The sequence below is a fragment of the Notamacropus eugenii genome, chromosome 5, assembly GCF_028372415.1.
Source record: "Notamacropus eugenii isolate mMacEug1 chromosome 5, mMacEug1.pri_v2, whole genome shotgun sequence".
In the NCBI taxonomy this organism is placed as follows: Eukaryota; Metazoa; Chordata; class Mammalia; order Diprotodontia; family Macropodidae; genus Notamacropus; species Notamacropus eugenii.
This window is the reverse complement of record NC_092876.1, coordinates 134910858-134934816: the sequence shown is the minus strand read 5'-3', so window position 1 is coordinate 134934816 and position 23959 is coordinate 134910858. Positions and strand designations below refer to the sequence as shown.

At 47.9% G+C, this 23959-nt stretch overlaps 1 protein-coding gene across 4 annotated transcripts; it reads left to right on the top strand.

Moving 5' to 3' along the window:
• Positions 1-1666: 1666 nt before the first annotated feature.
• Positions 1667-22667, top strand: SIDT2 (SID1 transmembrane family member 2). 4 transcript variants are annotated; one of them, XM_072610988.1, is made up of 28 exons: positions 1667-2224; positions 4768-4889; positions 5398-5562; positions 5684-5729; positions 6177-6278; positions 6408-6491; positions 6929-7028; positions 7268-7333; positions 7659-7752; positions 8211-8263; positions 8613-8624; positions 9041-9112; positions 9594-9665; positions 9892-9954; positions 10953-11059; positions 11455-11528; positions 11658-11724; positions 12221-12294; positions 12425-12548; positions 13040-13157; positions 13715-13851; positions 14240-14348; positions 14957-15033; positions 15542-15588; positions 15989-16094; positions 16975-17085; positions 20757-20870; positions 21249-22667. In XM_072610988.1, exons 1-28 carry the CDS (start codon positions 2042-2044, stop codon positions 21309-21311), a joined length of 2562 nt encoding a protein of 853 aa, XP_072467089.1. In that variant the 5' UTR covers positions 1667-2041; the 3' UTR covers positions 21312-22667. The 4 variants fall into 4 exon arrangements, with proteins under 4 accessions (XP_072467089.1, XP_072467090.1, XP_072467091.1 ...); XM_072610989.1 differs by lacking the exon at positions 8613-8624; XM_072610990.1 differs by lacking the exon at positions 9892-9954.
• Positions 22668-23959: the final 1292 nt, after the last annotated feature.

Here is a 23959-nt window from a genome sequence, read left to right as displayed (position 1 = left end):
TTTAGACTTAGAAAACTGGTTTCAAATTTTAGCTCTAGTTAGTACCTTGTGTGGCCTTGGTAATGTCATTTTACCATTTTCAGTTTCCTTATAGGAAAAATACCCTGAGGTTGAGAGTAGATGATCCTGAGATACCTTGTGTGTGTGTGTGTGTGTGTGTGTGTGTGTGTGTGTGTAGGAAGCACTTTGCAAACCTTAAAGTTCTAAAGTAAGGGCTAGCTATTACTATTAATAAATTTGCTATCAATTTACATGGTCTAAACTCTGACAATACACAGTTCTAAAATCCTCTTCCCCTAAAGCCTGAGAAATCAAGGAAAGAGCTGAATTGGGAATCAAGAAACCTCAGTTTAAGTCTGGTGCTGAACCTGTAATATGAGGACAATACTTGCACCACTCAACATCACAAATGTGCTGTGAAAGGACTTTGAAACACACTGAAATATGTATGTTATTAGTAAATAATACTTTATTAGTAGTATTGTTCTGGAGGCTACAAATTACAGATTATTTCCTACCTAGAAGACTTGGAACAATCCCCATCAACAACTCAGTTATAAATTAAAATCCCAGCTGTGTGTGTGTGTGTGTGTGTGTGTGTGTGTGTGTGTAAATAAAGAGGGAAATGCCTTACACATATTCAGATTTTTTCCCTGGAAGAGTGGGAAGAATCAAACTGGGAGAAGAAATGGGGCCTGTCTGAAATGTGGAAATTTTACAGCTTCATCCAAACTGACAACATACAAAAGACTCTGACTGCCAAAATAGTCCACGGAAAAGGGGACCCTAGAAGCTGCCTCCTTACCAGGGCATTTCAGGGTGGTTCCTCACCAGGCTTGCCCGCCCTCCCAAATGGTTCAGTGGCTTCCCATGAAGAAATAAAACCCGAGGGGAGATGTATAGGGCTAAATTGCAAGCTCATTCGAAGCAGGGACCACGCGTTGTTTATTTTGGTATTTTAGCCTTAGCACAGTGGTGCAAATTTAACAAGTGTTTGTAGAATAAAGGCTGTTCCCAGTTTGCAGCCTGTTACTTAGAGAGGAGGGAGAACTGTGTGATGGCGCACTTTGTAACTCCCCTGCTATCCAATTTTGCGTCTTCCTCGGAATCTCCTTTCCCCTTCCCTCCTGCAGAGGTCATTCCATTGAACCTCATTTTTTCCCATTTGTAAAGTAGTCAAGGGGAAAGTGTGTCCATTTCAGATGGGATAGAATCCATTAACACGATGCTCAGAGAATCTTCTTCAAATGATATGCCTATTCTAATCCATACCGAGAGATGATGATCGATATGGTCAGTATGCTGGAGAGAGCTACAGCAAGAAGTGTAGAAACGAGAGAGGGGAAGCATCAGATTTTCACATCCTCAAAACTGGTTGGCTGCGGTCCCTTTAAGGCCATGCCAGGGACCTGTCCCTTTAAATCTGTGTCAGTTTCCCCTGACGTCAGCCTGCCGGCCGCACTGGTGTTTACAGCCCGGGCCGAGCTGGTTACTTTCTGGAGTTCTGAATGCAGGCGACTGCCGCGTCCTCCGGGCCTTAAAGGGGCCGCACCCCCACGGAAACCACCCACCCCTCTTCCACCTTTCACGCCCCTGGCCCCCGGCCCCACCCCCTCCCTGAGTGTCTGCCGGCGCCCACCCAAGCTGCGGCCGCGTCTCTCCGCTTGCTTTCCCCGCCCCAGCGCCTCTGTGCCGGCCGGCTGGTCCGTCTGCTCTCTTTCCACCTGGTTTGGGGAGGGCAGTGGGGTTGGGGACCAGACGAAGCCCCTCCCAAAGTGTCCAGCCCAGCCTCGGTGCCCCTTCCCCAGAGTTCTGCCCCCTCCGTCTGCCCCTTCCGTCCCCACTCGGGCGCCCCGGGGAGCGTCTCTGCTTCCCCAGGGAGGGGGCATTTCCTAATCTCAGGCCGGGGTTAAAGTTCTGGTCCTGGTGAGATGCTGGAAGCTGCAGCCCAAAGCTCATCGGCCCTCCGAGGTGCTGCGCTCCCCGCCGCCGCCGCCGCCGCCGCCTCCGCCGCCGCCGCCGCCTCCGCCCAGCCGGGGCCATGTTCGCCCTGGGCTTGCCCTTCCTGGTACTCCTGGTGGCTCCGGCCCAGGGCAGCCTGGGGGTCCTGGGCCCCAAGAACGTGTCCCAGAAGGAGGCCGAGTTTGAACGCGTCTACAGCGATGAAGTCAACAGCGAGCTGGTCAACATCTACACCTTCAACCACACTGTGACCCGAAACCGGGTGAGGACTCGGGGGGCTGCGTGCCCGCGCCCGCGTGCGTGTCTGCATTGAGGGTTGGTGGTCTGGGGGCGGAGGGCCGGCGCGGTCCTCCCCCGGCGTCTGGGCGATGCGGCTCCGCATCTGCCCCCGCCCCAGTCCTGCTGGTCGCGTCGCTGCCCTGGGCCCTGGCGCCCACCCCAGGGCCTTAGGGCGCTTCCTGCTGAGTCTTCTTTCCTCTTTTCCTCGCTCCCAGCCTTATCCAGTCTGGTTTGGTTTTCGTTGGTTTTTGTTGTTGTTGTTTTCCTGAGACTCCAAAGTAGGCAGTTTCTGAAGGTCCTTCTTTCTCCCCTTTTCCCCCATTTGTGGTCATCTTTCTTCCAAGGGGGCACCCACTTGGAGGGCTTGAGCAGGTCTGGCCTTGCTGCCCCCAGGCCTTATGAACTCCTAGTTCAGACGCTTAACCTGACCCTAGGCATGTGGGGGTACCCCGACTGATACTGTTTTGTTCCACACCACCCAAGTGGACGTGTCAGGCCTTGAGTTGAAAGGTCACTGATAATTTAAGATTAGCTAAGTTATTTCGCTGGTTTTTCCGGGCTAACATATGCTGGGGGCTCCCTGGCCTGTGTCTTTTTTTTTTTTTAATTTCCCATTCTTTCCCGTACCCCTGATGATCTACAACTCTCCAAAGAAAGCCAGCAAGCCCTGTGGGGTGGGGGTGGGTGGCTCAGAAGTCAGGTTAGCCAGAAAGAACTAGCTTAATTAGGGGAGAATTAGAATAGAACCTGCCGAGGTTTGACCCAGCCTGGAAACCCAACTTTTGTCTTAGTTTTCCTCACCCCACCTAGTCCCCCCAAATCCTTAGAGCACTTTGTTGCTTTATTCTCAAGTATTCATGAAGAGGTCATTGTATAGTGCCCTCCTGGTGGTGGAGGTTTTATCTATTTGAATGAATTATTTATCTGAATGAATGCCGGCGTAGAGCTTGGACACACTTGGGAACCTTGTGTCCTGGGGGCAAATTTTAGGAGGTGGAGTTTCAGGAACTCCTGACGATTGGGGAAATTCATTTCTCTTCAAAAATGTTGGCCTACTCTTTTCCTCAATTGGAGCTACCTCCCTCATCTTTAGTCTGTCAGAGCTATGAGATAGGGCTGTGGTTCTCAAAGTGTGATCTTGGGGACCTCTGAGGGGTTTGCAAGGTCAAAACTTCACAATATTACTTGGATCATTTAATTTTTTAACATGGTAAATATTCAGTTATAACTTATGTAAATAAAAGCCATGGGGGGAAGGAGTCCTGAATAATTTTTAAGAGTATAAAAGTAGTCCTAAGCCCAAAATGATTGAAAACCTGCTGTGAAAGAAAATGGAACCTGTTGTCTTTTTACTTATTGGTGGGGAAAAAGGGACAGCTTAGTTTTTGCTGCTGGTTGAGACTTGTCTTCGGAAAATTGTTCCTTGAATTGTATTCTTGTAGCCTTTCCCTGCTTGCAGTCTGATTTGTGTTCCAACCAGGAGTTCACTCTAGGTCTGGTGGGACAGCTCTGGGTTCTACCTTCCTGGGAAATGGAATTGTCATTGAGTGGGGGTGGAGAGAAGAACATTCTTCTCTCTGTTACAGGGCTTGGGTTCTAGCAACAGAATGACAGTTATCTCTCCTGTTCTCTCCTTCTCTCCTTCACAAAGCCCATGAGTTTGGTGGGTTTTTTTGGCATCTTCTATATCACTGAGAGACAGTCTTTTCCATTTTACAAATGGATACACAGAAACTTACACTTCTGGAGTAGACTAGCTTGTCTGAAGTCATTCAGTGAGTCAGGGGTGGAGTTGGGGTCAGAAATTAGGTATCCTCTATGCTAGAATTCATCAGGCCAGTTGTTAAGACAAGAGCTGCCTTTCTGGTACTTTGGTTTGTAGGGAGGAGGCTGTTAAGGGTTCCAAGATTCATAACCTGGGAGACCTGCCCTCTCCCAGCCCTTACTTGGGATGTATACTAATAGTTCTACAGTATTCACATTCATTCTCTAGAGACAGGATAGGCCTTGTTTCATGAAGCTTGCAATCTCACTCAGGCTTGCCCTCTTAGGACTAACACTTTACAGATCACAGCACACAGTGCTTTTGTGCCCATTATTTCATTTGATCCTAATCAACAGGCCTGTGACATAGGTAGTAGAGGATTTGCTATCCTCATTTTACAGATGAGAAAACCAAGGAACAAAGAAATTAGGTGACTTGTTCAAGTTCTTGCAGTTTGTAAGTGGCAGAACTAGGATTCGCACCCAGATCTTTCCACTCCAAATCCAGGGTGTTTCTACTATACTAGAACTGCCTCTGGGTCAGTGAAAAGGACAGCCCTGGCAGAAACCTCCATCTCTGACTTTCCTGGGATCAGATGTAGGCAGGGAGGACCATCCCTTGGGCTTGACTATTCCCCCAACTCCTGCCCTTCCTTCCAGCATTGGAAAAGAATAGCCATGTTTGTAGGAGAAGAGGGTCTGAACTTAGGCAGGCAAGGGCTGAGGGCTGGTCTGACTAAAGGAAAACACCTGTCTCCATAGACTGAGGGTGTGCGAGTATCTGTGAACGTCTTAAACAAGCAGAACAAGGCACCCGTGCTGTTTGTGGTTCGACAGAAGGAGGCTGTAGTATCCTTCCAAGTGCCACTGATTCTTCGGGGGCTGTGAGTATGATTTGAGAGCTGATCAAATGGGGGAAGGGACCCTCCCCCATCAGGGGGAGATAACATCCCCACAGAAGCTTGGAGAGGTCCTCTCTCGTTCCCTACTTCACCTAGGAAAATGCCCATGCTTTTGCACAGGCCTATAGGCACATGTCCAAATCTCTCACTTTGGGGAGTTTTCTACCCCTTCCCACCATGGGAGGAGCTCCCCATGATGGCTAAAACGCCTTCTTGCCCCAAACCCAAGTACTTGGTCAAGTATTAGGTATTCCTTGAAGAAAGAGTATTTGTGGGCCCCAAGCCTCGAGCTGGGTGGGGGTAGACAAAGGGTTAGGGATAACCAGATCTGGGGAAAAGGATTGTCCAAGTTTACTCTACCCCCTCCTCAAAACCCTGTTCATCTGGGTCAGACATCCCTTCAAGGTGGGCTTGCTGGGTGTTCCTTAAGGATTTGGTTGCGGGGGGAAAGAATAGTTACCCTCTAACTCCCCCCTCCCTTGGGCTACAGCTACCAGCGTAAGTACCGGTACCAAGATGTAGCTCGCACCCTCTGCCAGCCACCCACCAAGAGTGAGGCTGAGGTACAGTTCTTCTACGTGGATGTGTCAACTCTGTCATTACTCAACACCTCTTATCAGTTGCGGGTCAGCCGCATGGACAACTTTGTGCTCAGGTTTGAGACAGTGTGGTGGGATTGCTGGGAGAGGAAGGGGATGCCCAAGGGGAAACCTTTCTGAGGGCCCCAGGAGTGACAGGTGGTGGTTGTGGGGGGACCTCTTCTTTCTGCCCCACAGAACTGGTGAACAATTCAGCTTTAACACCACTGCAGCTCAGCCTCAGGTAAACTCATTCAATTAACTCTTTTTATTTATGAAACACTTTAAGTGTATGCAAAGTGTTGTTGGGAGTACTAAGGATACAGAGACTCTGCCTTCAGGGTCCCCATAAGTCTATTTGGGCTGAGTTGGCAAGTACTGGGTGCAAAGAGATCAACTTAGAAAAGGCAAGAAGTCTGCTTCTTGTAGGGGCCTGCTCTCTGGAAGGAGACCTGCTGACCTGCAGGCAAATAGACCCTTGAGGAGCTCTGGGCCTGGGGGTCAGGGTGGAGGTAGAGTGGTGGTCAGTGGGTGTAGGGTTGGGATTTTTTTATTTCTCTTATGGTTTTCACTTGGAACCTGACCCCCATAGAGCTCATATAGTGAATGCTGTCTTAGGGAGGATGGGGGACAGAGGCTGCTGGGAGAGGCCACTGGAGGTAAGTCTGTCTGCCTTAATTTTGCTCTTTAGTACTTCAAATATGAGTTCCCAGAAGGAGTAGATTCAGTGATTGTCAAAGTGACTTCCAACAAGGCTTTTCCCTGCTCAGTCATTTCCATCCAAGACATCCTGGTAAGTGGGTCCAGATCACCTACTTTTTTTCCTATGAGAAATGACTTGCAGGGATAAGGGGTATAAGGCTCAGCTCCTTAATTATCTTGATTCTTTAAAACCCCCCCCCCATCCTTCTCCCTGTCATAGTGTCCTGTCTATGACCTGGACAACAATGTGGCTTTCATCGGAATGTACCAGACAATGACTAAGAAGGCAGCCATCACTGTGCAGGTAGGCTGGACCACCTGGGCATTGAAGAGCTATGACCAGATGGGTTTTCTAGGCAACCTTCCCCAGTTGTTGTTCTCCCATTACCATGATTTTGCCTCCTCTCCCCCACTCCTCCTTCACATTCATATACATGCACGCATACGCTGATTGAGTGTTGACCCATCTACTATCTCTCTTTTTTTTTTTTTGTCCCAGGCCTTCCCTGGGTTTCTTTCACATGAATATGAAGACCCTAAAATAATCCCCATCTTTTTCTGTATAAACCAGAGGAATCAACCTGTCTTCCCTCCCCCCCTCAGCTTTCCCTGGCTATGTTTTTTCCCCTCCATCATGCTGTGAGGTAGCAGATGACAGGGTGGGGAGGGAAGGGCTCTAGGGCTATGAATGGTACCAGGTACCTGATGAAGGTCGTTTCTCTGTGTTGGGGCTGTCTACAGCGGAAAGACTTTCCCAGCAACAGCTTCTATGTGGTGGTGGTGGTGAAGACCGAGGACCAGGCTTGTGGGGGCTCCTTGCCTTACTATCCCTATGGGGAAGGTACATTCTGTACTCTGGACGGGGCTAGGTGGGGAGGAGGAGCTGGGATGGTTCAGGGTTTAATAGATACCTGGGAAGCAAAGGAACCTGGATTTTTTACCTGAAAACCTTGAGTTGTCTAGGGGAAGGGGAGGGGTATAGAATGGTGGGGGTATCAGCCTCTCTCCTGCCTGGTCCCCTTAAGCCTTAGGCCAAGCTCCAGGCTCCCACTACTGCACTGACTTGACTTTTACGTCCAGATGAACCAGTTGATCAAGGGCATCACCAGAAAACTCTGACCGTTGTGGTGTCTCCAGCAATCACATGTGAGTGTGGGTGGGTGGGTAGGGCCAGGTTCAGCTTGGGCTGTTTTATCACTACTGGTCTCTTTGGGGAATAGACTTGGGGATGGAGACCTCCTGTACGAACATTAAGCAGGGGTGGGCAGAGAAGCAAGGTGCCATCCCCTGTGCCTGCTTGGAACTTCTAGGCTGTGAGAATACAAGGAGAGAAAGGAAACTGTAACCATTCTCTTGCACCTGTATCCACGTAAAATGCCTGGCCAAAACCCTCCACCCCCAGCCCTTTCCAGTAACCTTGAGCTAATCTGTCATATCCCACCTCTACCCCCTCTCATTTTTTTCTTCCCAGCCGAGGCCTATGTTGGAGGCATGCTCTTCTGCCTGGGCATTTTCCTCTCCTTCTATTTGCTGACCGTGCTACTGGCCTGTTGGGAGAATTGGAGGTGAGCTGGGGGCTGATTGGACCAGTCACTGCTCTGCCTTTCGATGACAGTCTAGCAGGCATTGGTCATGGAGATTTCTCCCTGCTCCCTTGTACTTCCCCTTGCTCTGCCAATTCCAACCGTGTTCCTTCCCATCCTGGGGGATAGCAACCACACCCCCATTCCCACGTCCCCCTAAGACAAGCTGAGCTGTGATGAATAAGAGAACAGATGGGCAAAGACTCTGTTGCCCATAGTCCACAGCCCCCCAACAAAGAGAATGGGAGCTTTGTCTTCTCTTCTAGCCATCTCTCCTAAGACCTGTGTTTTCAACCTAGAGAAGGCCAGGTTTAGTTGAAGAAAAGGGTCCTAGAGATCAGCACCTGAATGAGGAGAGTAGAAAGAGGGTCAGCAGGATAGGGTAGATGGGATCTTGAACCTGGACCTCACTGAATATCCTCCATGATCTTTTCCCACAGGCAAAGGAAGAAGACTCTGTTGGTAGCCATGGACCGACCCATCTCAGAAAGCGGTACCTCTCAAGGCTGTGTCCTGGGTGGGCTAGGTGGAGAGGTGACTGATTAATGGGTCTTGGCCTGGGAAGTCAGAGTCTTCTGGCCAAAGGGAACTGGACTCGTTTTCTATTAATTTAGACCTGACAGGGGAGGATGAGGAATAGGGGGTTATGTCTCTTCCACTTTCTATCTACCCCTTGAAAAACATGGCTGCTCCTTGATTCAGTCTTCTTTGTATCCTGCTGGTCATCCATCTTCCCGTCTGTCCCAGGCCTTGAGGCCCACAGTTTCACATGTTCATAACCTTTCTCTCTCTCTTCCCCTATGCCCAACAATCTTCTGTCCTGCTTGTGACTTCTCTTCCAGCCTCTTTGCTTGGTAAGCTACAGGGGCCGGGTGGGGTCAGGGCCTTGGACTTCCAAGGGGTTGGGAGGGAAGCAGCAGGCTTTGCACATCCTGTATACTCATTAAGTGTTTGAATGGATGAGTTATGACTAGGTGGGGTCTGGGGAGCCTTGGTGATGTTCGTTCTTCTGTTGCCAAGATCTCTGACCTTTTCTAGGGGAGGATAAAAACTGGGAACCCCTTTTAGGATAGTAGGGTATTTGATGAGGGGAATAAAGATAGAACAGTGGGGCAAGCGGGAGCGCAGGTGGTTTTGGCTGGCTGCCTGTGTGATTCTTTTTTTTCCTGAAGCTCAAAGCCTTTCCTCAGCCCCTTCCTCTTGGTCATCTCCAGGTCTGGGCCTCTGACCACTTAAAGGTGATGAATGGGCTTTGTTTTCTGCTTTACAGGTCACCCTCGAGTCTTGGCTGAATCCTTCCCTGGCTCCTCCCCTTATGAAGGTTACAGTTACGGCTCCTTCGGTAGGTGCCCCCTGAAGGCTTCTTTGACCTATCCCACCCCCGACTTGGCTGTCTTTGGGCCATTCTAAGCTGGCTTCTCTTAGGACAAGGGTTCTTAACCTGGGGTTGGTGAATATTTTCTTTCTTTTTTTAAAAAATATTTTGAAAACTGTATTTCAGTATAATTTGCTCTCTTTGTAATCTTATGTCTTTTATTTCATGCATTTAAAAACATTATTTTGAGAATGGGTCTGTGGGCTTCACCAGGACACAAAAAAGGTTGAGGCTATGATGATCATCTATTGTCTCCCCAAAGGGTAGGCAGTAGCTGCCAGCTGCCATTTTAAAAAAATCTTCATTTCTCCAACCTAGAGACCTCTGGGGAAAGAAAATGTCATTCCCATGGCCAAAGTGCCCCATCTTTGGTACTTTCTTGGGAGTTTTCCTCTCCAAGGCTAGACCCCTGTATCCTCTCCCCTTATTGGCCTCTTGGTCCCCACAGAGAATGGCTCAAGTTCTGCTGATGGTGCAGTAGATAGCACTGGCTCTGTGGACGTCTCCTACAGTTATTCAGGTGAGTTTGCCAGGTATGAGATGGGCAAAACTGGTGCCAGGGCTGGTGTTGGCAAGGCCAGAGGTGAAGTGTGTGTTTGTTCAAGGAGGTCCCCTACTCTTTCCCCTCTCCTCCAAGCAATGGCATTAGGGCATGGCCTGTAATTCTCCACCTTCCCCATCCTCCTGGGTCTGGTCCCCTCCTCTTTCCTGGATCCCCTCCCTGTAACTCTCCCTTTCCTTTGAAGGACACGACCAGTTCAAGCGACGTCTCCCCTCTGGCCAGATGCGGCAGCTGTGCATTGCCATGGGTAGATGTGGGGGAGAGTGCTTGCTTTGCCAATCAGCTCCTGCCTGTAGTGGGCACTGAGGCCTGGCTTGGGATTGCCCTACCTTTGGGACTAGGAAGATGCCCAGTGCATCCCGTTTGCATATGTTATCATGTGATACTTACAATAACTGACCCTCTGTGTCTTTTGAGAGAGGCTGGCATTTTTTTTGACTAGTGGCAGAGTGGGTGTGGGTGGGTGATGATCTTTGTTACTTTCCCTCTGTCACTTCCCAGGACTGTCCCATGGGGGCTTTCTGGGCTGAACTTGCAATGTTGAGTCAACAATGCCTGGCTTCACATCATCCTCATTCTCTGGCCAGCAGAGGAAGTTGGGGCTGGTCTAAAAGGCATCCCAAGTAGGCAATGAAGATCATTTTTTGCCTGCTGTGGGGCCCTTACTTGGCTGGGTCTGTGGCCTTGTGAAAGGACCTTGAGGAGCAGTGGATCAGTCAATAAACATTTAGAGTAGTTTTTTTTTTTTTATTAAGTGTGTGTAGGAGCGTGTCTTCCACCAGTAGCCTTTCTTGTCCACCAGCCCAGGGGATACCTGACTTTTAACTCCTCCAGTGCCACAACCCTCCCCTCTCAAAACACACAGAGTTGGTTGTGCCTCTAATTTGCATGTTACCTATCAGAAATCATCCCATTGTCTTAAGCCTGAGATCAGCTCAGTGTCCCTGGTTTAGCCTGCCTAGTTCTCCAGGGGAAGTCAGAGATGCTATTGAGGCATCAGGTCAGTAATCTGCCTGACCTTGCCTGTCTCCTTTCCCTCTCATCTATCCCCTATGTGCCACAAGGGAAATAGGACACGCAGGTTTCACTGGACACTGAATTTACCTCAGCCTCTCTGTCTTAAATCCCCCGATTCACCCCTTCTACCACTTTGTAATTTCTCCAATTGCCCCAGGTGGGCAGGGGCCGTACTTCAGGGATCCTGCCACATGCCTTAGCACTCTTTTACCTTCCTTCTCCCCCTAGACCCTGTGGGCAGCCGGCCTCGGCTGGATTCTCTGAGCTCAGTGGAGGAGGACGACTATGATACGCTGACTGACATTGAATCTGACAAAAACGTCATCCGCACCAAGGTCTGGCACTGCTCTCATTGGACACTTCTGGTCCCAGATCCCACAGATCCTTAGAGGGATGCACCGTGTGGGCCACGGAGGGTAGAGCCTAAGTCCCAGTAAACGCCTGTGCCCATCAGGCCTCCTGTGTGATGTTGGAGGGGCCTCCTTTTAAAGCGAAGTGTTAACCCTGATACTGATTGCAGCTAACTCTTTGATAGCCACACACACACTTAAGGTTGTATTCTTAAGTCAGCGGTCTGTCCATGAAGGTGGGTAAGAGTAGGGCCAGCAAAGATGTTTAAGGGTTCCAGCTTTGTCCTTGCCCTTTACCACTCTCGAGAGTTTCCCCAAAGGTCATGGGTGCAGCCAACCTCCAGCTGTTTCCTCTGTCATCTTTCCTTCTTCCTCCTCAGCAATACCTGTGTGTAGCAGACCTGGCCCGAAAGGACAAGCGGGTTCTACGGAAGAAGTACCAGATTTACTTCTGGTGAGTAGGATGTTTGCCAGTTTTTGGGAGGGGAGGGGACATGGAGAAGGGGTAAGGACTTGTGTTGGAGATGGGACGTGGTTCTCTTCCAATCTTCCTCATTCATTGTCCATCCATCCCCACATACAGGAATATCGCCACCATTGCTGTTTTCTATGCCCTCCCAGTGGTGCAGTTGGTGATCACCTACCAGACGGTAAGAGGGGCAAAGTTTGCTGTCCCCCCAACCCTAGGCTCTTAACTCCCTCATCTAGGCCCCAGAGATGACAGCCTTTTGACACAAGTTCTAGAAGTGGGGAAGGGAATAAGCACTTATTAAGTACCAACTGTGTGCTAAATATGTGCTAAGCACTTTACAAATCTCATCTCATTTCATCCACCCACTTGTAGAGGTCTCACTAATCATTGTAGTGACTCTGTGAGCATCATACCATGCTTGCAGAAAGAACCCACAGGTTTTCCACTGTACTCAGAAAACACAATCCCTGCTAGTCATGTTCTTTATGAATAAGGAAACAGGGACAACTATATGTTTAGGGTTGACAGGGTATTGGTGGATTTGGGGATAGAGTATCCCTTGACCTTAGTTGGAATCAAGTAGGGATGGGGCTGGGCTACCTTCTCACCTAGACTGAGTTAAATCTCAGTCCTCAGGTCCTTCCTGTTTTTCTTGCTCTTTGGGATGGCTGCAGGTAGTGAATGTCACAGGCAATCAGGACATCTGCTACTACAACTTCCTCTGTGCCCATCCCCTGGGCAACCTCAGGTAGGGGGGATGTTGGGAAGCAGACAGAGGAGGGAGGGAGAGATGGGAACCCAGGAGTAGCTGGAGGGTGGGATAGGAGGGGGAGGCTGAGGCAGCTGCTCTGTGTAATACCTGTTGACTTCTTTCCCAGTGCTTTCAACAACATCCTCAGTAATCTGGGTTACATCCTGCTGGGGCTGCTTTTCCTCCTCATCATCTTGCAACGAGAAATCAATTACAATCGAGCCCTCATGCGAAATGACCTTTATGCCCTGGTGAGAATTGACCCCTCCCTTTCCCTTTACCTGGTGTCTCCCTGGGGATCCCACCCTTTTCCCTCAGGGAAAGAGAGCATTCCTCCTTGAATGTTACCTGTTTATGTTCTCAGCGAGGCCTCCCTGGATTAGTCCCCAACCATCTTCAGCCTTGGTAGCTCTTCTCCCCACAGTCCTCTCTTTCAGATCGCTTGTCTTTACTGACTCATCCTTTAAATCAGTCCTTCATCTTCTTTATGCAGCCTTCCCTCATCCTCCTCAGCCCCTTGACTTCAGACCGTTAGGCCCTTCTTGTGCAATGCTGCCGCCATATTGTCTCATGTGTGTTTGTGTCTGATGTCTCTATCAGACTGGAAGATTTTGGGGGGCAGAGACCATTTAACCTCCCATTGCCTAGCACAGCACTCTCCACATGTAGATGATTAATAAATGTGTGTTGTGATTTCTCCTTTCTGTTCATACTCCAACTCTGGATTCTTTCTTTGGACTAGGAATGCGGAATTCCAAAGCACTTTGGGCTTTTCTATGCTATGGGTACAGCCTTGATGATGGAGGGTCTGCTCAGTGCCTGCTACCATGTTTGCCCCAACTACACAAATTTTCAGTTTGGTAAAACCTCCTTTTCATTCCCAGAGAACGTGCCTGTATACCTCTGTCCCTCTTGGTCTAGCCTATTTTTTTTAAGCCAAGCTCCCCATCCCTTAGGTAGGAGCCTCCAAGATTCAGTCTTTTGGGAAACTAGAGGTCAGATATCCTCTTGTAGCACAGAGAACAGACCACCAGACCTGGTTACGGACTCTTCTGCCTTCTTATAGTATCTTAGGATTTAGAACTGTAAAAGATCTTGGAGATCACCTATTCAAACCCCCTCATTTTACAGATGAGGAAACTGAGACCCAGACAAGGTAAAGTGATTTGCTAAAGGTAACACAGGTACTAGGTGGTAGAGACAACTGCTACTCTGAATGGTGCCCAAGAAGAGACAATTCCTGGAGGGAACTTTAGGAGTATGTAGAGCCTGGCCAAGGAGTCCCCACCATAGCCCTGCCTACCCACCCGATGACTGCTAAGTGGTGACTTCCTAGGAGAGAGGGAGCAAGGAGGCATCAGCCTAGTGTGATGGGTGGGCTTGGACAGATGGAGTCTAAAACTTACTATTCCTGCAGACACTTCATTCATGTACATGATTGCGGGGCTCTGCATGCTGAAGCTGTATCAGAAGCGGCACCCTGACATCAATGCCAGTGCCTACAGCGCCTATGCCTGCCTCGCTGTTGTCATCTTCTTTTCTGTGCTGGGGGTGGTGAGTGTCCCCCATCCCCTCATTCCTACCAAAATTGCCCTCCCTCCCTGCCTTTGAATGCCACTGTCCTGCCTGCCTCTGTCCCTAGAGACTAGATTCCATCCTCTATCTCTCCCCCATCCCTGGAGGTAAAAACATTCCTAAGGCTCCTCTCTTGGGGCAGCTCAGACATGGTTATGCCCTATGCTGGCAGGAACCCTGAGGGATCTGGAATGTAGACTTCCCTTCTCTCCTTTGCTCATATGTTCTTGCCTCTCTGTCTTTTTCTCTCTCTTCCTTCTCTCTCTATGTGTCTCCCTCCCTTCTCTTTCTTTCTTTTTCCTCCCTTTATCTCTGTCTTACACATACACGTTTTTCTCCCCACCTCCTCCCATCCTGCCCCAAATAGGTATTTGGCAAAGGGAACATGGTGTTCTGGATTGTCTTCTCTGTCATTCATATCATTGCTACGCTCCTGCTTAGTACCCAGCTCTACTACATGGGCCGTTGGAAGCTAGGTAAGGAAAATTGCCTGGGGTGATATTGTCCATGGGGGCGGAGAGTGTGAAAGACCAGAGTGATGAGAAGAAGGGTGTATGAGACAGAAAGAGCTAAAGAGGGAGACAGAGAAAGATTTCAGGGTATTTCTCTTTATCTTTCTCTGTCTTTGTGACTGGACACCTTAAACCTGCTGCCTGTTCTTTTTCTATTTTATACATATTATATTAGTATTACATATATAGTAGAGAATTCCTTGTAAAAAAAAACTCCACCGGTGCAGATGAGAAACCATTTTTTGCAGCTTACAGCCTTAGAGAGTCACCTGGGCTGTGCAGAGGCGTTAGTGACTTGTCCAGCCAAGGTTACATGGCCTGTATGTGTCAAAGGTAGGACTTAAAATCAGGTCCTCCGGAGGCCATGGTGGGCTCTTGATCCACCATACTACACTGTCTCTCAAAACACTATGTAGATGAGAATTGTTGTCTCTCCTGGCCTACACTGCTCAGGAGCTGTGGATACATAGGCTGGTTCCTATGAACTTAGGTTACAGGCTTTTAGGATGAGGAGGGATACCTCTCTGGCCTTAAACTTATGACCTTCAATGTCATTTTCTCCCTTCTTGCAGATTCTGGAATCTTCCGCCGCATTCTTCATGTGGTCTACACAGATTGCATCCGTCAGTGCAGTGGACCGCTGTATGTGGTATGTGCCCAGGCTTCACTTCCCTTTCATCTCTTCTGCCCCTTTCCTGGGGGCACCTGTATAAGCATTAGGTAATTGGGGCCCTCTATTTCCTGCTTCTGTCTGGCCTCTCTCTAGCCATCCAGGGTGTTGTTATTATTGTCCAATAACCACAGCTGACGTTTATGCAGGGTGTCCCAAAAACCTTGATACCATTTTAAGCTTTAATAAAGCTTACTTTAAAAAGCTTTAAACTTCATCAGGACTTTTAAGTCAACCTGTATAATGCTTTAAGGCTTGCAAAGTGCTTTTACATGTTTTTTCTTATTTGACCCTTACAATCACTCTGTCAAGTAAGTGTTATTATTACCCCCATTTTACAGATGAGGAAACTGAGGTTAAATGACGTCTTCAGGGCCATACAGCTAGCGCCTGAGGCAGGATTCAGACTCAAGTTGCCTCTTGGTCTACTAAACCACCTAAAAACTCTATCTCTGTCTCATTGTCCCTGGGCTTTGCTTCTCTCTAGGACCGAATGGTGCTACTGGTTATGGGCAACATCATCAACTGGTCACTGTGAGTCCTGATATGCAGCTGCCAGGGCCCTGCGCAGGTGGCAACCAGGCAGGGGCTGGTGAGGGGGTGGGGCTGGGGGGCACTTAGCCCAAGACCTCTCTTCTTCCTTTCCTGTTCCTCTGACTCCTTAGGGGAGTAATGGAAGGAGAAGGGTGAGGTAAGGACAGAGGGAGGCTCCTTCTCCCCTCCCCCCCAAGTAAGTGAATGGGTACCAGATATTCTGAAATCCCCTTGGCTGCCTGTGGTTCTGAGGGGATCAGTCATGGGGTCTGAGCAGTGGCCCTTCCTCAGTCCCACATTCTAAGGAGACAACAGACATTTGAGTGCATGGATGTGCGTGTGAAGGGGACAGGGACTGGCCATGGCTCCCTGCCTCCTTAGTCCTCTTTCCTTCCTGCAGTGCTGCCTATGGGCTCATCATGCGTCCCAATGACTTTGCTTCCTACCTGCTGGCCATTGGAATCTGCAACCTTCTTCTTTACTTCGCATTCTATATCATCATGAAGGTACGCAGGAGGTGGAAAGGATGAGGGAGTGAGGAGTTTCCTCCTTATTAATTTTTGTGCATTCCTTAATACTTGGACATAAAAGTGGACCAGGATTGCAGGCCCTGGGCTGATCACTGAGGGAAAACAGCAGGGGCGGGTGGAGAGAAGGGGAGAGGTTGGTGCCACTTGTATGCCAGTCCTTCCTAGTATCATTTTTATTCCTCTGTGCCCATAATTACAACAGGTTCAGTGAGAAAATAGAACAGAAAGCTAAGAAAATTCCCCTGACCTATAAGGGCTTCTTCTAGTCTCATGGGCCATGGCTTAACATTTATGGAATACCGAAGGTTAAGACAGTCTATGCTAAGTGCCAAGTAAGTGGCACAAACAGTTATTGGTGTAGGAGTTCAGAGGAGAAGGAGATCAGTGAGTCCAGTACTGTGAGCTTAGTTCCCTGTGAAGCCTGCAGGGCCTGGCCCTAGCAGGAGTCTGACTTACTAGAGGAACTTCATCTCATTCAATGCCTAGAGGTGAGAGGTAGGGAGGAAAGGGTTTGAGCATCTTAATTAAGCTCTGATGTTGAAAGGTTCTCATTAGCTGTGGCCCCTATCTTTGGGGATCTCGCTGTCATTTGATGGGGGCCAGTGTTGGAAATGGGGGATACCATTGACGTGAATGTATATTCAGAAGCCAGAAAGGCTTTTTCTGGAGGAGGTAAGATATTGAACTGAGTTGTAAAATAAAAGGACAGGAATGGGCCAGGTTTTGCCACATATGAACAAACTCACCATTAAATGAAAGCTCAGAGAGGGGAGTACAAAGAACAGAGACCCTGGAAAAGGGTCTGATTCCCCAGGCAGGCCCTGCTCTTAACTGCTTTCTCATGGCTTCTCTTCAGCTCCGGAGTGGAGAGAGGATCAAACTCATTCCGCTTCTCTGTATCATCTGCACTTCTGTGGTCTGGGGCTTTGCCCTTTTCTTCTTCTTCCAGGGACTCAGTACCTGGCAGGTGAGTGAATGAATGCCTGGCGTAGCAAGCGAGAGCCATAGGAGAGCAGTAACAAGACATGGGCTCCAGGGTTGGCTGTATCTTTGACTCAGTAGCTTTATAACCTTAATCGAGACCTTCCACTTCTCAATCTTTTCTCATCCATATCTATATTAATGTATCTATAGCTATAGAATACATATATCTATAATAGTAAACAGCATTGAAATAAAAATAATAACATTAATAATAATAATAATTAATAAGCAGCATTTATAGCAACTTAATATCTGCAAAGTATATCACGTATATTATCTCCTTTGATCCTTATTATTCTCATTTTTAACAAGTTTGTTTATTTTTAGTTTTTGACATTCACTTCCGTAAGTTTTCAGTTTTCTTCCCCTTCCTCTCTTCCCCCCTCTCTCTCTTCCCCCCTCCCCAAGACGGCATGCAACCTGATGACATAGGCTGTACGGATACATTCTTTTTAAACACACATTAGCTATGTGGTATAGAAGAATTAGTATCATTCTCATTTTTACAGGTGAGGAAACTGAGTTGAAGTGATTTCTCCAGGGTCACGCAGCTAATAAAGGTCTGAAGAAAGATTTGAACTCAGGTTTTCCCGAGTCTTATGATTCTATAAAATGAAGGGCCTGGATTAGCTAAACCCTAAGATCTCTTCTAGCTCTAAAAGTCTGCCATTCTGTAATTCTCAGTATCACTGAGTGTTTACTATGTGCCTAATGCTGTTCTCCTCCAGCCACACTTCGACCCATTGGCTGTTCCCTGTGTACACTTTTCTATCTGCCATTCTGAACCCCTTGCCCAAAACTCTTCCTGGTGCCTGCAATGCCTTACTGTTACCCTTTAGAATCCCTGACTTTCCTCAAGTTCCAACCTCCCCCCAGGGCCTTTCCTGATTCGTCTTGTTGGTAGTCCTGTCCCCACCCTCAATACTGTATATATTTTGTGTGTACATATTGTTGAACCCTTACTTTTACTCCTTATAAGAATGTAAGCACCTTGGGGGCAGGGACCAAAAAGTCTTTGTCTCTAGCACTTAGCATAATGCCTGTGATATAGTAAATGCTTAACATATATTAAGCTTGTTGAATGAGTGAATGAATGAAAGGGATAAGGTATAGTCCCTATTCAGGGTAAGTAGAGGAAACTAGTGAGATTCAACTAGGAGAAGACATCTAATAATTGAAGGCAGCATGTATTGAGGACAGATGTCAAGGATAGACATTTAAGAACCAGAGGAGTTCAGAGGAGGGAGAAACTTTTTTGGGCTAGAATGTCAAAGGAAGCTGTCATAAAAGTAGTAGAACATGCTTATCCCTAAAGGTTTTGGGGAAAATTGTATATTCAGAGAGGAAGTGAAGTGTTATTTGAAGCAAAAGAGGTTGAGTGAGCGCTTTTATTCAATCTTACATGATATTTATATGCATTTCTTATCGGTAGATAAGAAATCCTATCCTAGGTTCCCTGAGGGCAGGAACTATGCTTAATTTATCTTTTTTTTACTTTGTTTGGAATGGGAAAGAGGCATTGAGAAAAGGTTCCATGTAATCCAAGCATTTATCAAGCTATATGGCGTGCTGATTTCTTGATCCCATCCCCCGCCCATCTTCTCCCACCAGCCGCATTCTTAATCATCTCCGTATCTCTCTCAAGTCTTCCCCCTCTTCTCGTCCACCACTACCTGCAAACATGTTCAAGTCTCCTCCATCCCTTAAAAAACAAACAAAAAAACCTTTGCTAGATCTTCTCGAGCTATTGTTCTGTATCTCTCCTCCCTTTCTCAAACTTCTTGAAAAAGCTGTCCCCACTTCCTGCTTCCCCTTTCTGTGCTCTCACTCACCTCTCTGCCTGGCTTCTGAACTTAATCAGGCAGCTGCAAGTTACCAGTGATACCTTCTGAGCTAAATCCTTAATCCTTCTTGAGCTCTCTGCTGCACTCGACACTGTTAACCAGCCCTCTCATCTTCTTATCTCTGGGTTTTCAGGACACAACCATCTCCTGATTTTCCTGTCACCAGTCTGATCACAACTCAGTTACCTTTGCTGGCTCATTATCCACACTATGTACCCTAACAGTAGGTGACAGAATGCCCAAGCTTCTGTCCTATCACCTCTACGCAGATGACTCCCAGATCTATACATTGAACCCTCATCTCCCCCTTGAAGTTCAGTCTTTTATGATCTTTTATGCCTGTTGGACATTTCACAATCCTGGATGTCCTAGAGATGTCTTACTCTCAGCATGTCTAAATCTGAACTCATTATCTTTCCCCCAAATCTGCCCCTTAGTTTAGGCCTTCATTGCCTCTCATCTAAATCATTTCAACAGTCGCCTTATTGGTCATCTTCAAGTCTTTCACCATTCCAATCCATCCTCCAAGCTGTTGCCAAAGTAATTTTTTTAAAGCACCAATCTAACCACATGACCCTCTCCTCAGCCAGTTTCAGTGGCTTCCTATTTATTATTTCTGAGATAAAGCGTAAACTCTTCTGTTTTGTTTTAAAGCTCTGTACAACTTGACCTTGACCCATCTTTCCAATGCCTAGTGATTATTCCCCTTCCTGTACTCTGCAGTCCAGGCACACGGGCTTTGCCTGTTTCGCATTCATGGCCCTCCACCTTCCATCTCTGTTCCCTTGTATCGATGGTCTCTCCATTCCCGGAATTCCTTCCTTCCTCCCTGCTTCTCTTCCTTTAAGATGAATTCTAGGCCCCATCTTCTTCATGAAGTGTTTCCTAATTCTCCCTAAATGTCAGTGGTTTCCCTCCCAAGCTGTCTTATATTTAGTGACTCTGTGTGTTTCTCAGTTTCATGCTGCATGTATTTTTATATGTTACTTGTCTCTCCCATTAGAATGTAAAGTTACTGTGAGGAGAGATTGCCTCATTCTTTCTACTCTAGGTACCTGGCACAGGGCCTGGTATGGAGCAGGATTTTGATAACTACGTGTGGATTATTGATTGATTGATAAAGGGCTATCATCGTATGCTGGGGGGAATACTGGACTTGAAGTCAAATCCTACCTCAGATACTGTATGACGCTGAGCAAGTCACTTAATCCTTTTGGATCTCAGTTCCCTCGTCTATTAATAAAATGAAGGGGCCAGATTCCATGATCCTTTCAGCTCTGGGTGTTTGATCCAGCTGTATGCTGGGCAAGATATATCATGGCGGAATGGGCAGAGAGCTGGCCTTTCTGGGTTCACATCCTATCTACGCACCAGCTTTGCTGCTTTGGGCAGGTCACAATCTCTCAGTGCCCCAGGCGACTCTTAATTCTAAAGTGCACAACAAAACCAGCTGTTGATCTTGATCAGTGGAGTTCCCCATAGCAAGGAAACCACTGACTGAATGAAGAGACACGAGGTATGTACACAGATAAAGATGACAGAAGCTAATGGGCATGCTTTCTTCTGGGAGAAAAACAGCATGTACCCAGATAAGTAAATGGAAAATGTATACACACAAAAAAACACTTTGTACGAGGTGGAAGAAGATCTGTGAAATGGAAAATGAGGGGGAAGAAGGAGTCTGTGGTTCTGAGGTTTCCAGCCTGGGTACCTGGAAGAATGTTGACTAAAGAGGGAGATAATCCCTACCTGGGGAGTTGTGGGTAGATGGCAACAAGTAACCCTCCCCATTTCTATCTTTATTGCCCAGAAAACTCCTGCTGAGTCAAGGGAGCACAATCGTGACTGTATCCTGCTCAATTTCTTTGATGACCATGACATCTGGCACTTTCTCTCCTCCATTGCCATGTTTGGGTCCTTCTTGGTAAGAATGGCATTGCTTGCCCTTGTCCCATAAGCTGGGCCCAAAGTGGGATGGGATAGGGCCCTCAAGGGAGGAGACTTGTTGCAAACAGCTGTCATTAGAGTCTGAAGACAATGGGTTTGAATCTCCCTTCTGCCACTTACCGGCCTGGGTCTGCTACTTGACTTCTTAGTGTCCTCATCTGTAAAATGTATCATAATAACTTGTACAAGGTTGTTGTCACTGGAATGAGGACCAGGTAGAGTGGGTTTGGGTATGTAGCTCTTCTGTGGGAGCTGAAATTCTCCTTTCTTCCTCTAAGTATAGAGAGTGCTCTCCACCCCCGTCTTCATGTGTGACCTTAGGAGATAGTTCCAGCCTACCTCTCTCTTTTTTCAGGTGCTGCTGACCCTGGATGATGATTTAGATACCGTACAACGGGACAAGATCTATGTCTTTTAGTGGATGCCGCATCTCCCTCCCTCTTGGCCTTCAGGCCTTGGCACTCGAGGGAGCCTAGCTGGGTCTAGGATAGGCAGGATTGTTCAGGACTTTCTGCCTAGTGCCTCAGGGTGCGGGGACAGTTTTTCTGCCTAGCTCCCTAGGATGGCATTGGGACATTCATGAGGGGAACAGTCATGTTCTCCCTGTAGCCGAACTCTGCCTTTTGCCTGGGGGAAAGAGGGCTGGGCCATGTAGGGGCCTGTTGCCTCCCACCCTTTGAACTTTGGTCAAACTTGCTGCTTGCTCCTCAGTGTTTGGGCTCCTCAAAGAGCCTGTCTCTTCTAGGGTTCCTCCCCTTCTCCTGTGGGGAACCCTCTGTATTGGAACCCCAAATCCTCCTTTTTGCTGCAGTTCTGGGTAAGGGCCAGAGCCTGATTTTTCCGTCCAGCCCCAGCTCTTTTAATGTGTATGTTGAATCTGGGTAAGGGTCCTCTGAGCTGCTATCCAGAGCTGGGTTTGCCTGGTTTGAAGTGCATGGAGGGGAGAACTGAGAAGCCAGGTATCTGATGCTGAAACCAGAAAGGGCTCTGGGCCTTATGGCAATTTCCTTCTGACCTCCTCCATGGGGGTTGGTTGCTAATATGGGTTGGGATTTTCTGGGGGAATTTTTTTTTTTTTTAATGAAGCAGAGGGAGCTTAGATTATGGGCTACCTTTGTGTAGCCCTATGCCATTTGGAACTGAGTAGCTTAAGAAAAGCTCTGTCCTTCCCCGTGATGAGGTTGGTGGAGGACAGGTCCCAGACTGCATCTTCCTTTTGCTTTCTATCCCCTGGTGTCCTTGTACCTGCCAAACTCTAGGGGGGATGCCCTCCGTGCCATTGCTTGCCCCCAAGACCCAGGGGTAGGAGTTAGAAGGGTTACAAAGAACAAAGCCCATTCCAGCCTTCTGCAGTGCCTATGTCTAAGGGCAGTGACACACACACATATACATACACACAACACACAAACACACACACACATACACCCACACCCATACACACACACCTCTTGGAGTTTACAGTGAGTCTCCTTAGCTCACACTCCAGCTCTGGGTCAGCGCCTCCTGTTGGCCTTGGCTGTCTCCCACCTGCCCTCCCTGATCTAGGTGCCATTGTGGGAGAGGAGAGATGAGACAGGGAAAGGGATTAGGCCTCAGGGTGTAGGAACTTTTTTTTTCTTGGATTCCCAACTTTGTTCTCAGAACTTTCCCAGGGGAGTCAATGGGAGGTCTTGCATTTTTTTTTTTTAAATAACTTTTATGTCTATTCCACATCATGGTGGAATCTCTGTTTTCTATGAATGACTGCATTCAATTAAAGGAATGACCAGATGCACGTACTGGGCTTTTGCTTGTCCTTCCAGGACTGGATCTAGTGGGAAGCAGTATATAAGCTAGGGGAGCAAGAGGGAAGGGTGAGGCAGGAATGGAGGAAGAGGCCAACTTGAAATCATAGACGACGGGTCAGCCCCAGGGGAAGGAGGAACCACCTGGTGATAGTGGGCCCTATAGTCATTGTGGGCAGCTATGTGGAGCAGTGGATAGAGTCCCAGACCTGGAGTCAAGAGGATCAATCTGGCCTCGGGCATTTAAGAGCTGTCACTGAACCCTGCTTGCCTCTGGTTCCTCATCTGTAAAGCGAGCTCAAGAAGGAATTGCAAACCACTCCAGTGTCTTTGCCAAGAAGAGCCCAAATGGGGTCCTGAAGAGTCAGGACTGAACAATAGTTGTTGTACCCAGTCCCTAACCTTTCTTACCTCTTAGCTGGTTCCTGTGCTGACATGGATGGTAGAGGAGTAGTTTTTTAAAATTCATTTTTAAAATTTTCTTCTCAGTTTCCTCCTTAGCCCCCACATATAGAATCCATGTTGGATCTCAGAGGTGGTCTGGCCTAACCCTTACCTGTCCATGAATCCCTTCTGCAGCACTTGGAACCATCTCATTCAACCTTGGGACTCCTCTCATTTTTAGGGAGTTTTTTCTTTTGTGATCCAAAATTTGCCTGTCTAAATTATAGGAAGTTTTCCTTGAAGTATTAGCTGGAATCTATGCGTCTACCAACTTCCCTCCATTCAGTGCTGCTGGTTCTGCCCAGGTAGAACAAGTGAATCCTTATCCATACACCCAACATCAGTTCTTTGAAGTTCTGTAATTTTATTGGCGTGGTGGCTGGTTTTCCCAACCAATCCTCATATGGTATGATCTCCAGTTCTCTCATCATCCTGTCTGGCCTCTCTGGGATGCCCTCCAATTTGTGCTTCCGAGTGATGTTTTAAAAGGCTCTTTCCTGGCAGAGGTTTAAAAAGACCCCCAAAACAGTGACCCTTCCCTGTTATTCCCCTTAAGTCATTCACTTTCCTGGGCACACACTCAGCTTAGTAGAAGAGGCTAAATCCATTTGGCTGTCTGTGTTGTTAGTAGATTACTGACATAGGATTTGGGAAGCCCACTGTCTGAAGTGTGCCCAGGGTTCAGTGGCAGCAGGAAAAAGGGGGCGCTTGCTAGGAGGGGGAACATGTTTTCAAGGGCAAGGTTCAATGGCTGTCTTAGTAAATGGCAAAGATTAAATGGAGACAACTCGGTGAAGAAGCATGGAGAATCCCAGGTGGGAGGCCCAGTGGTCTACCT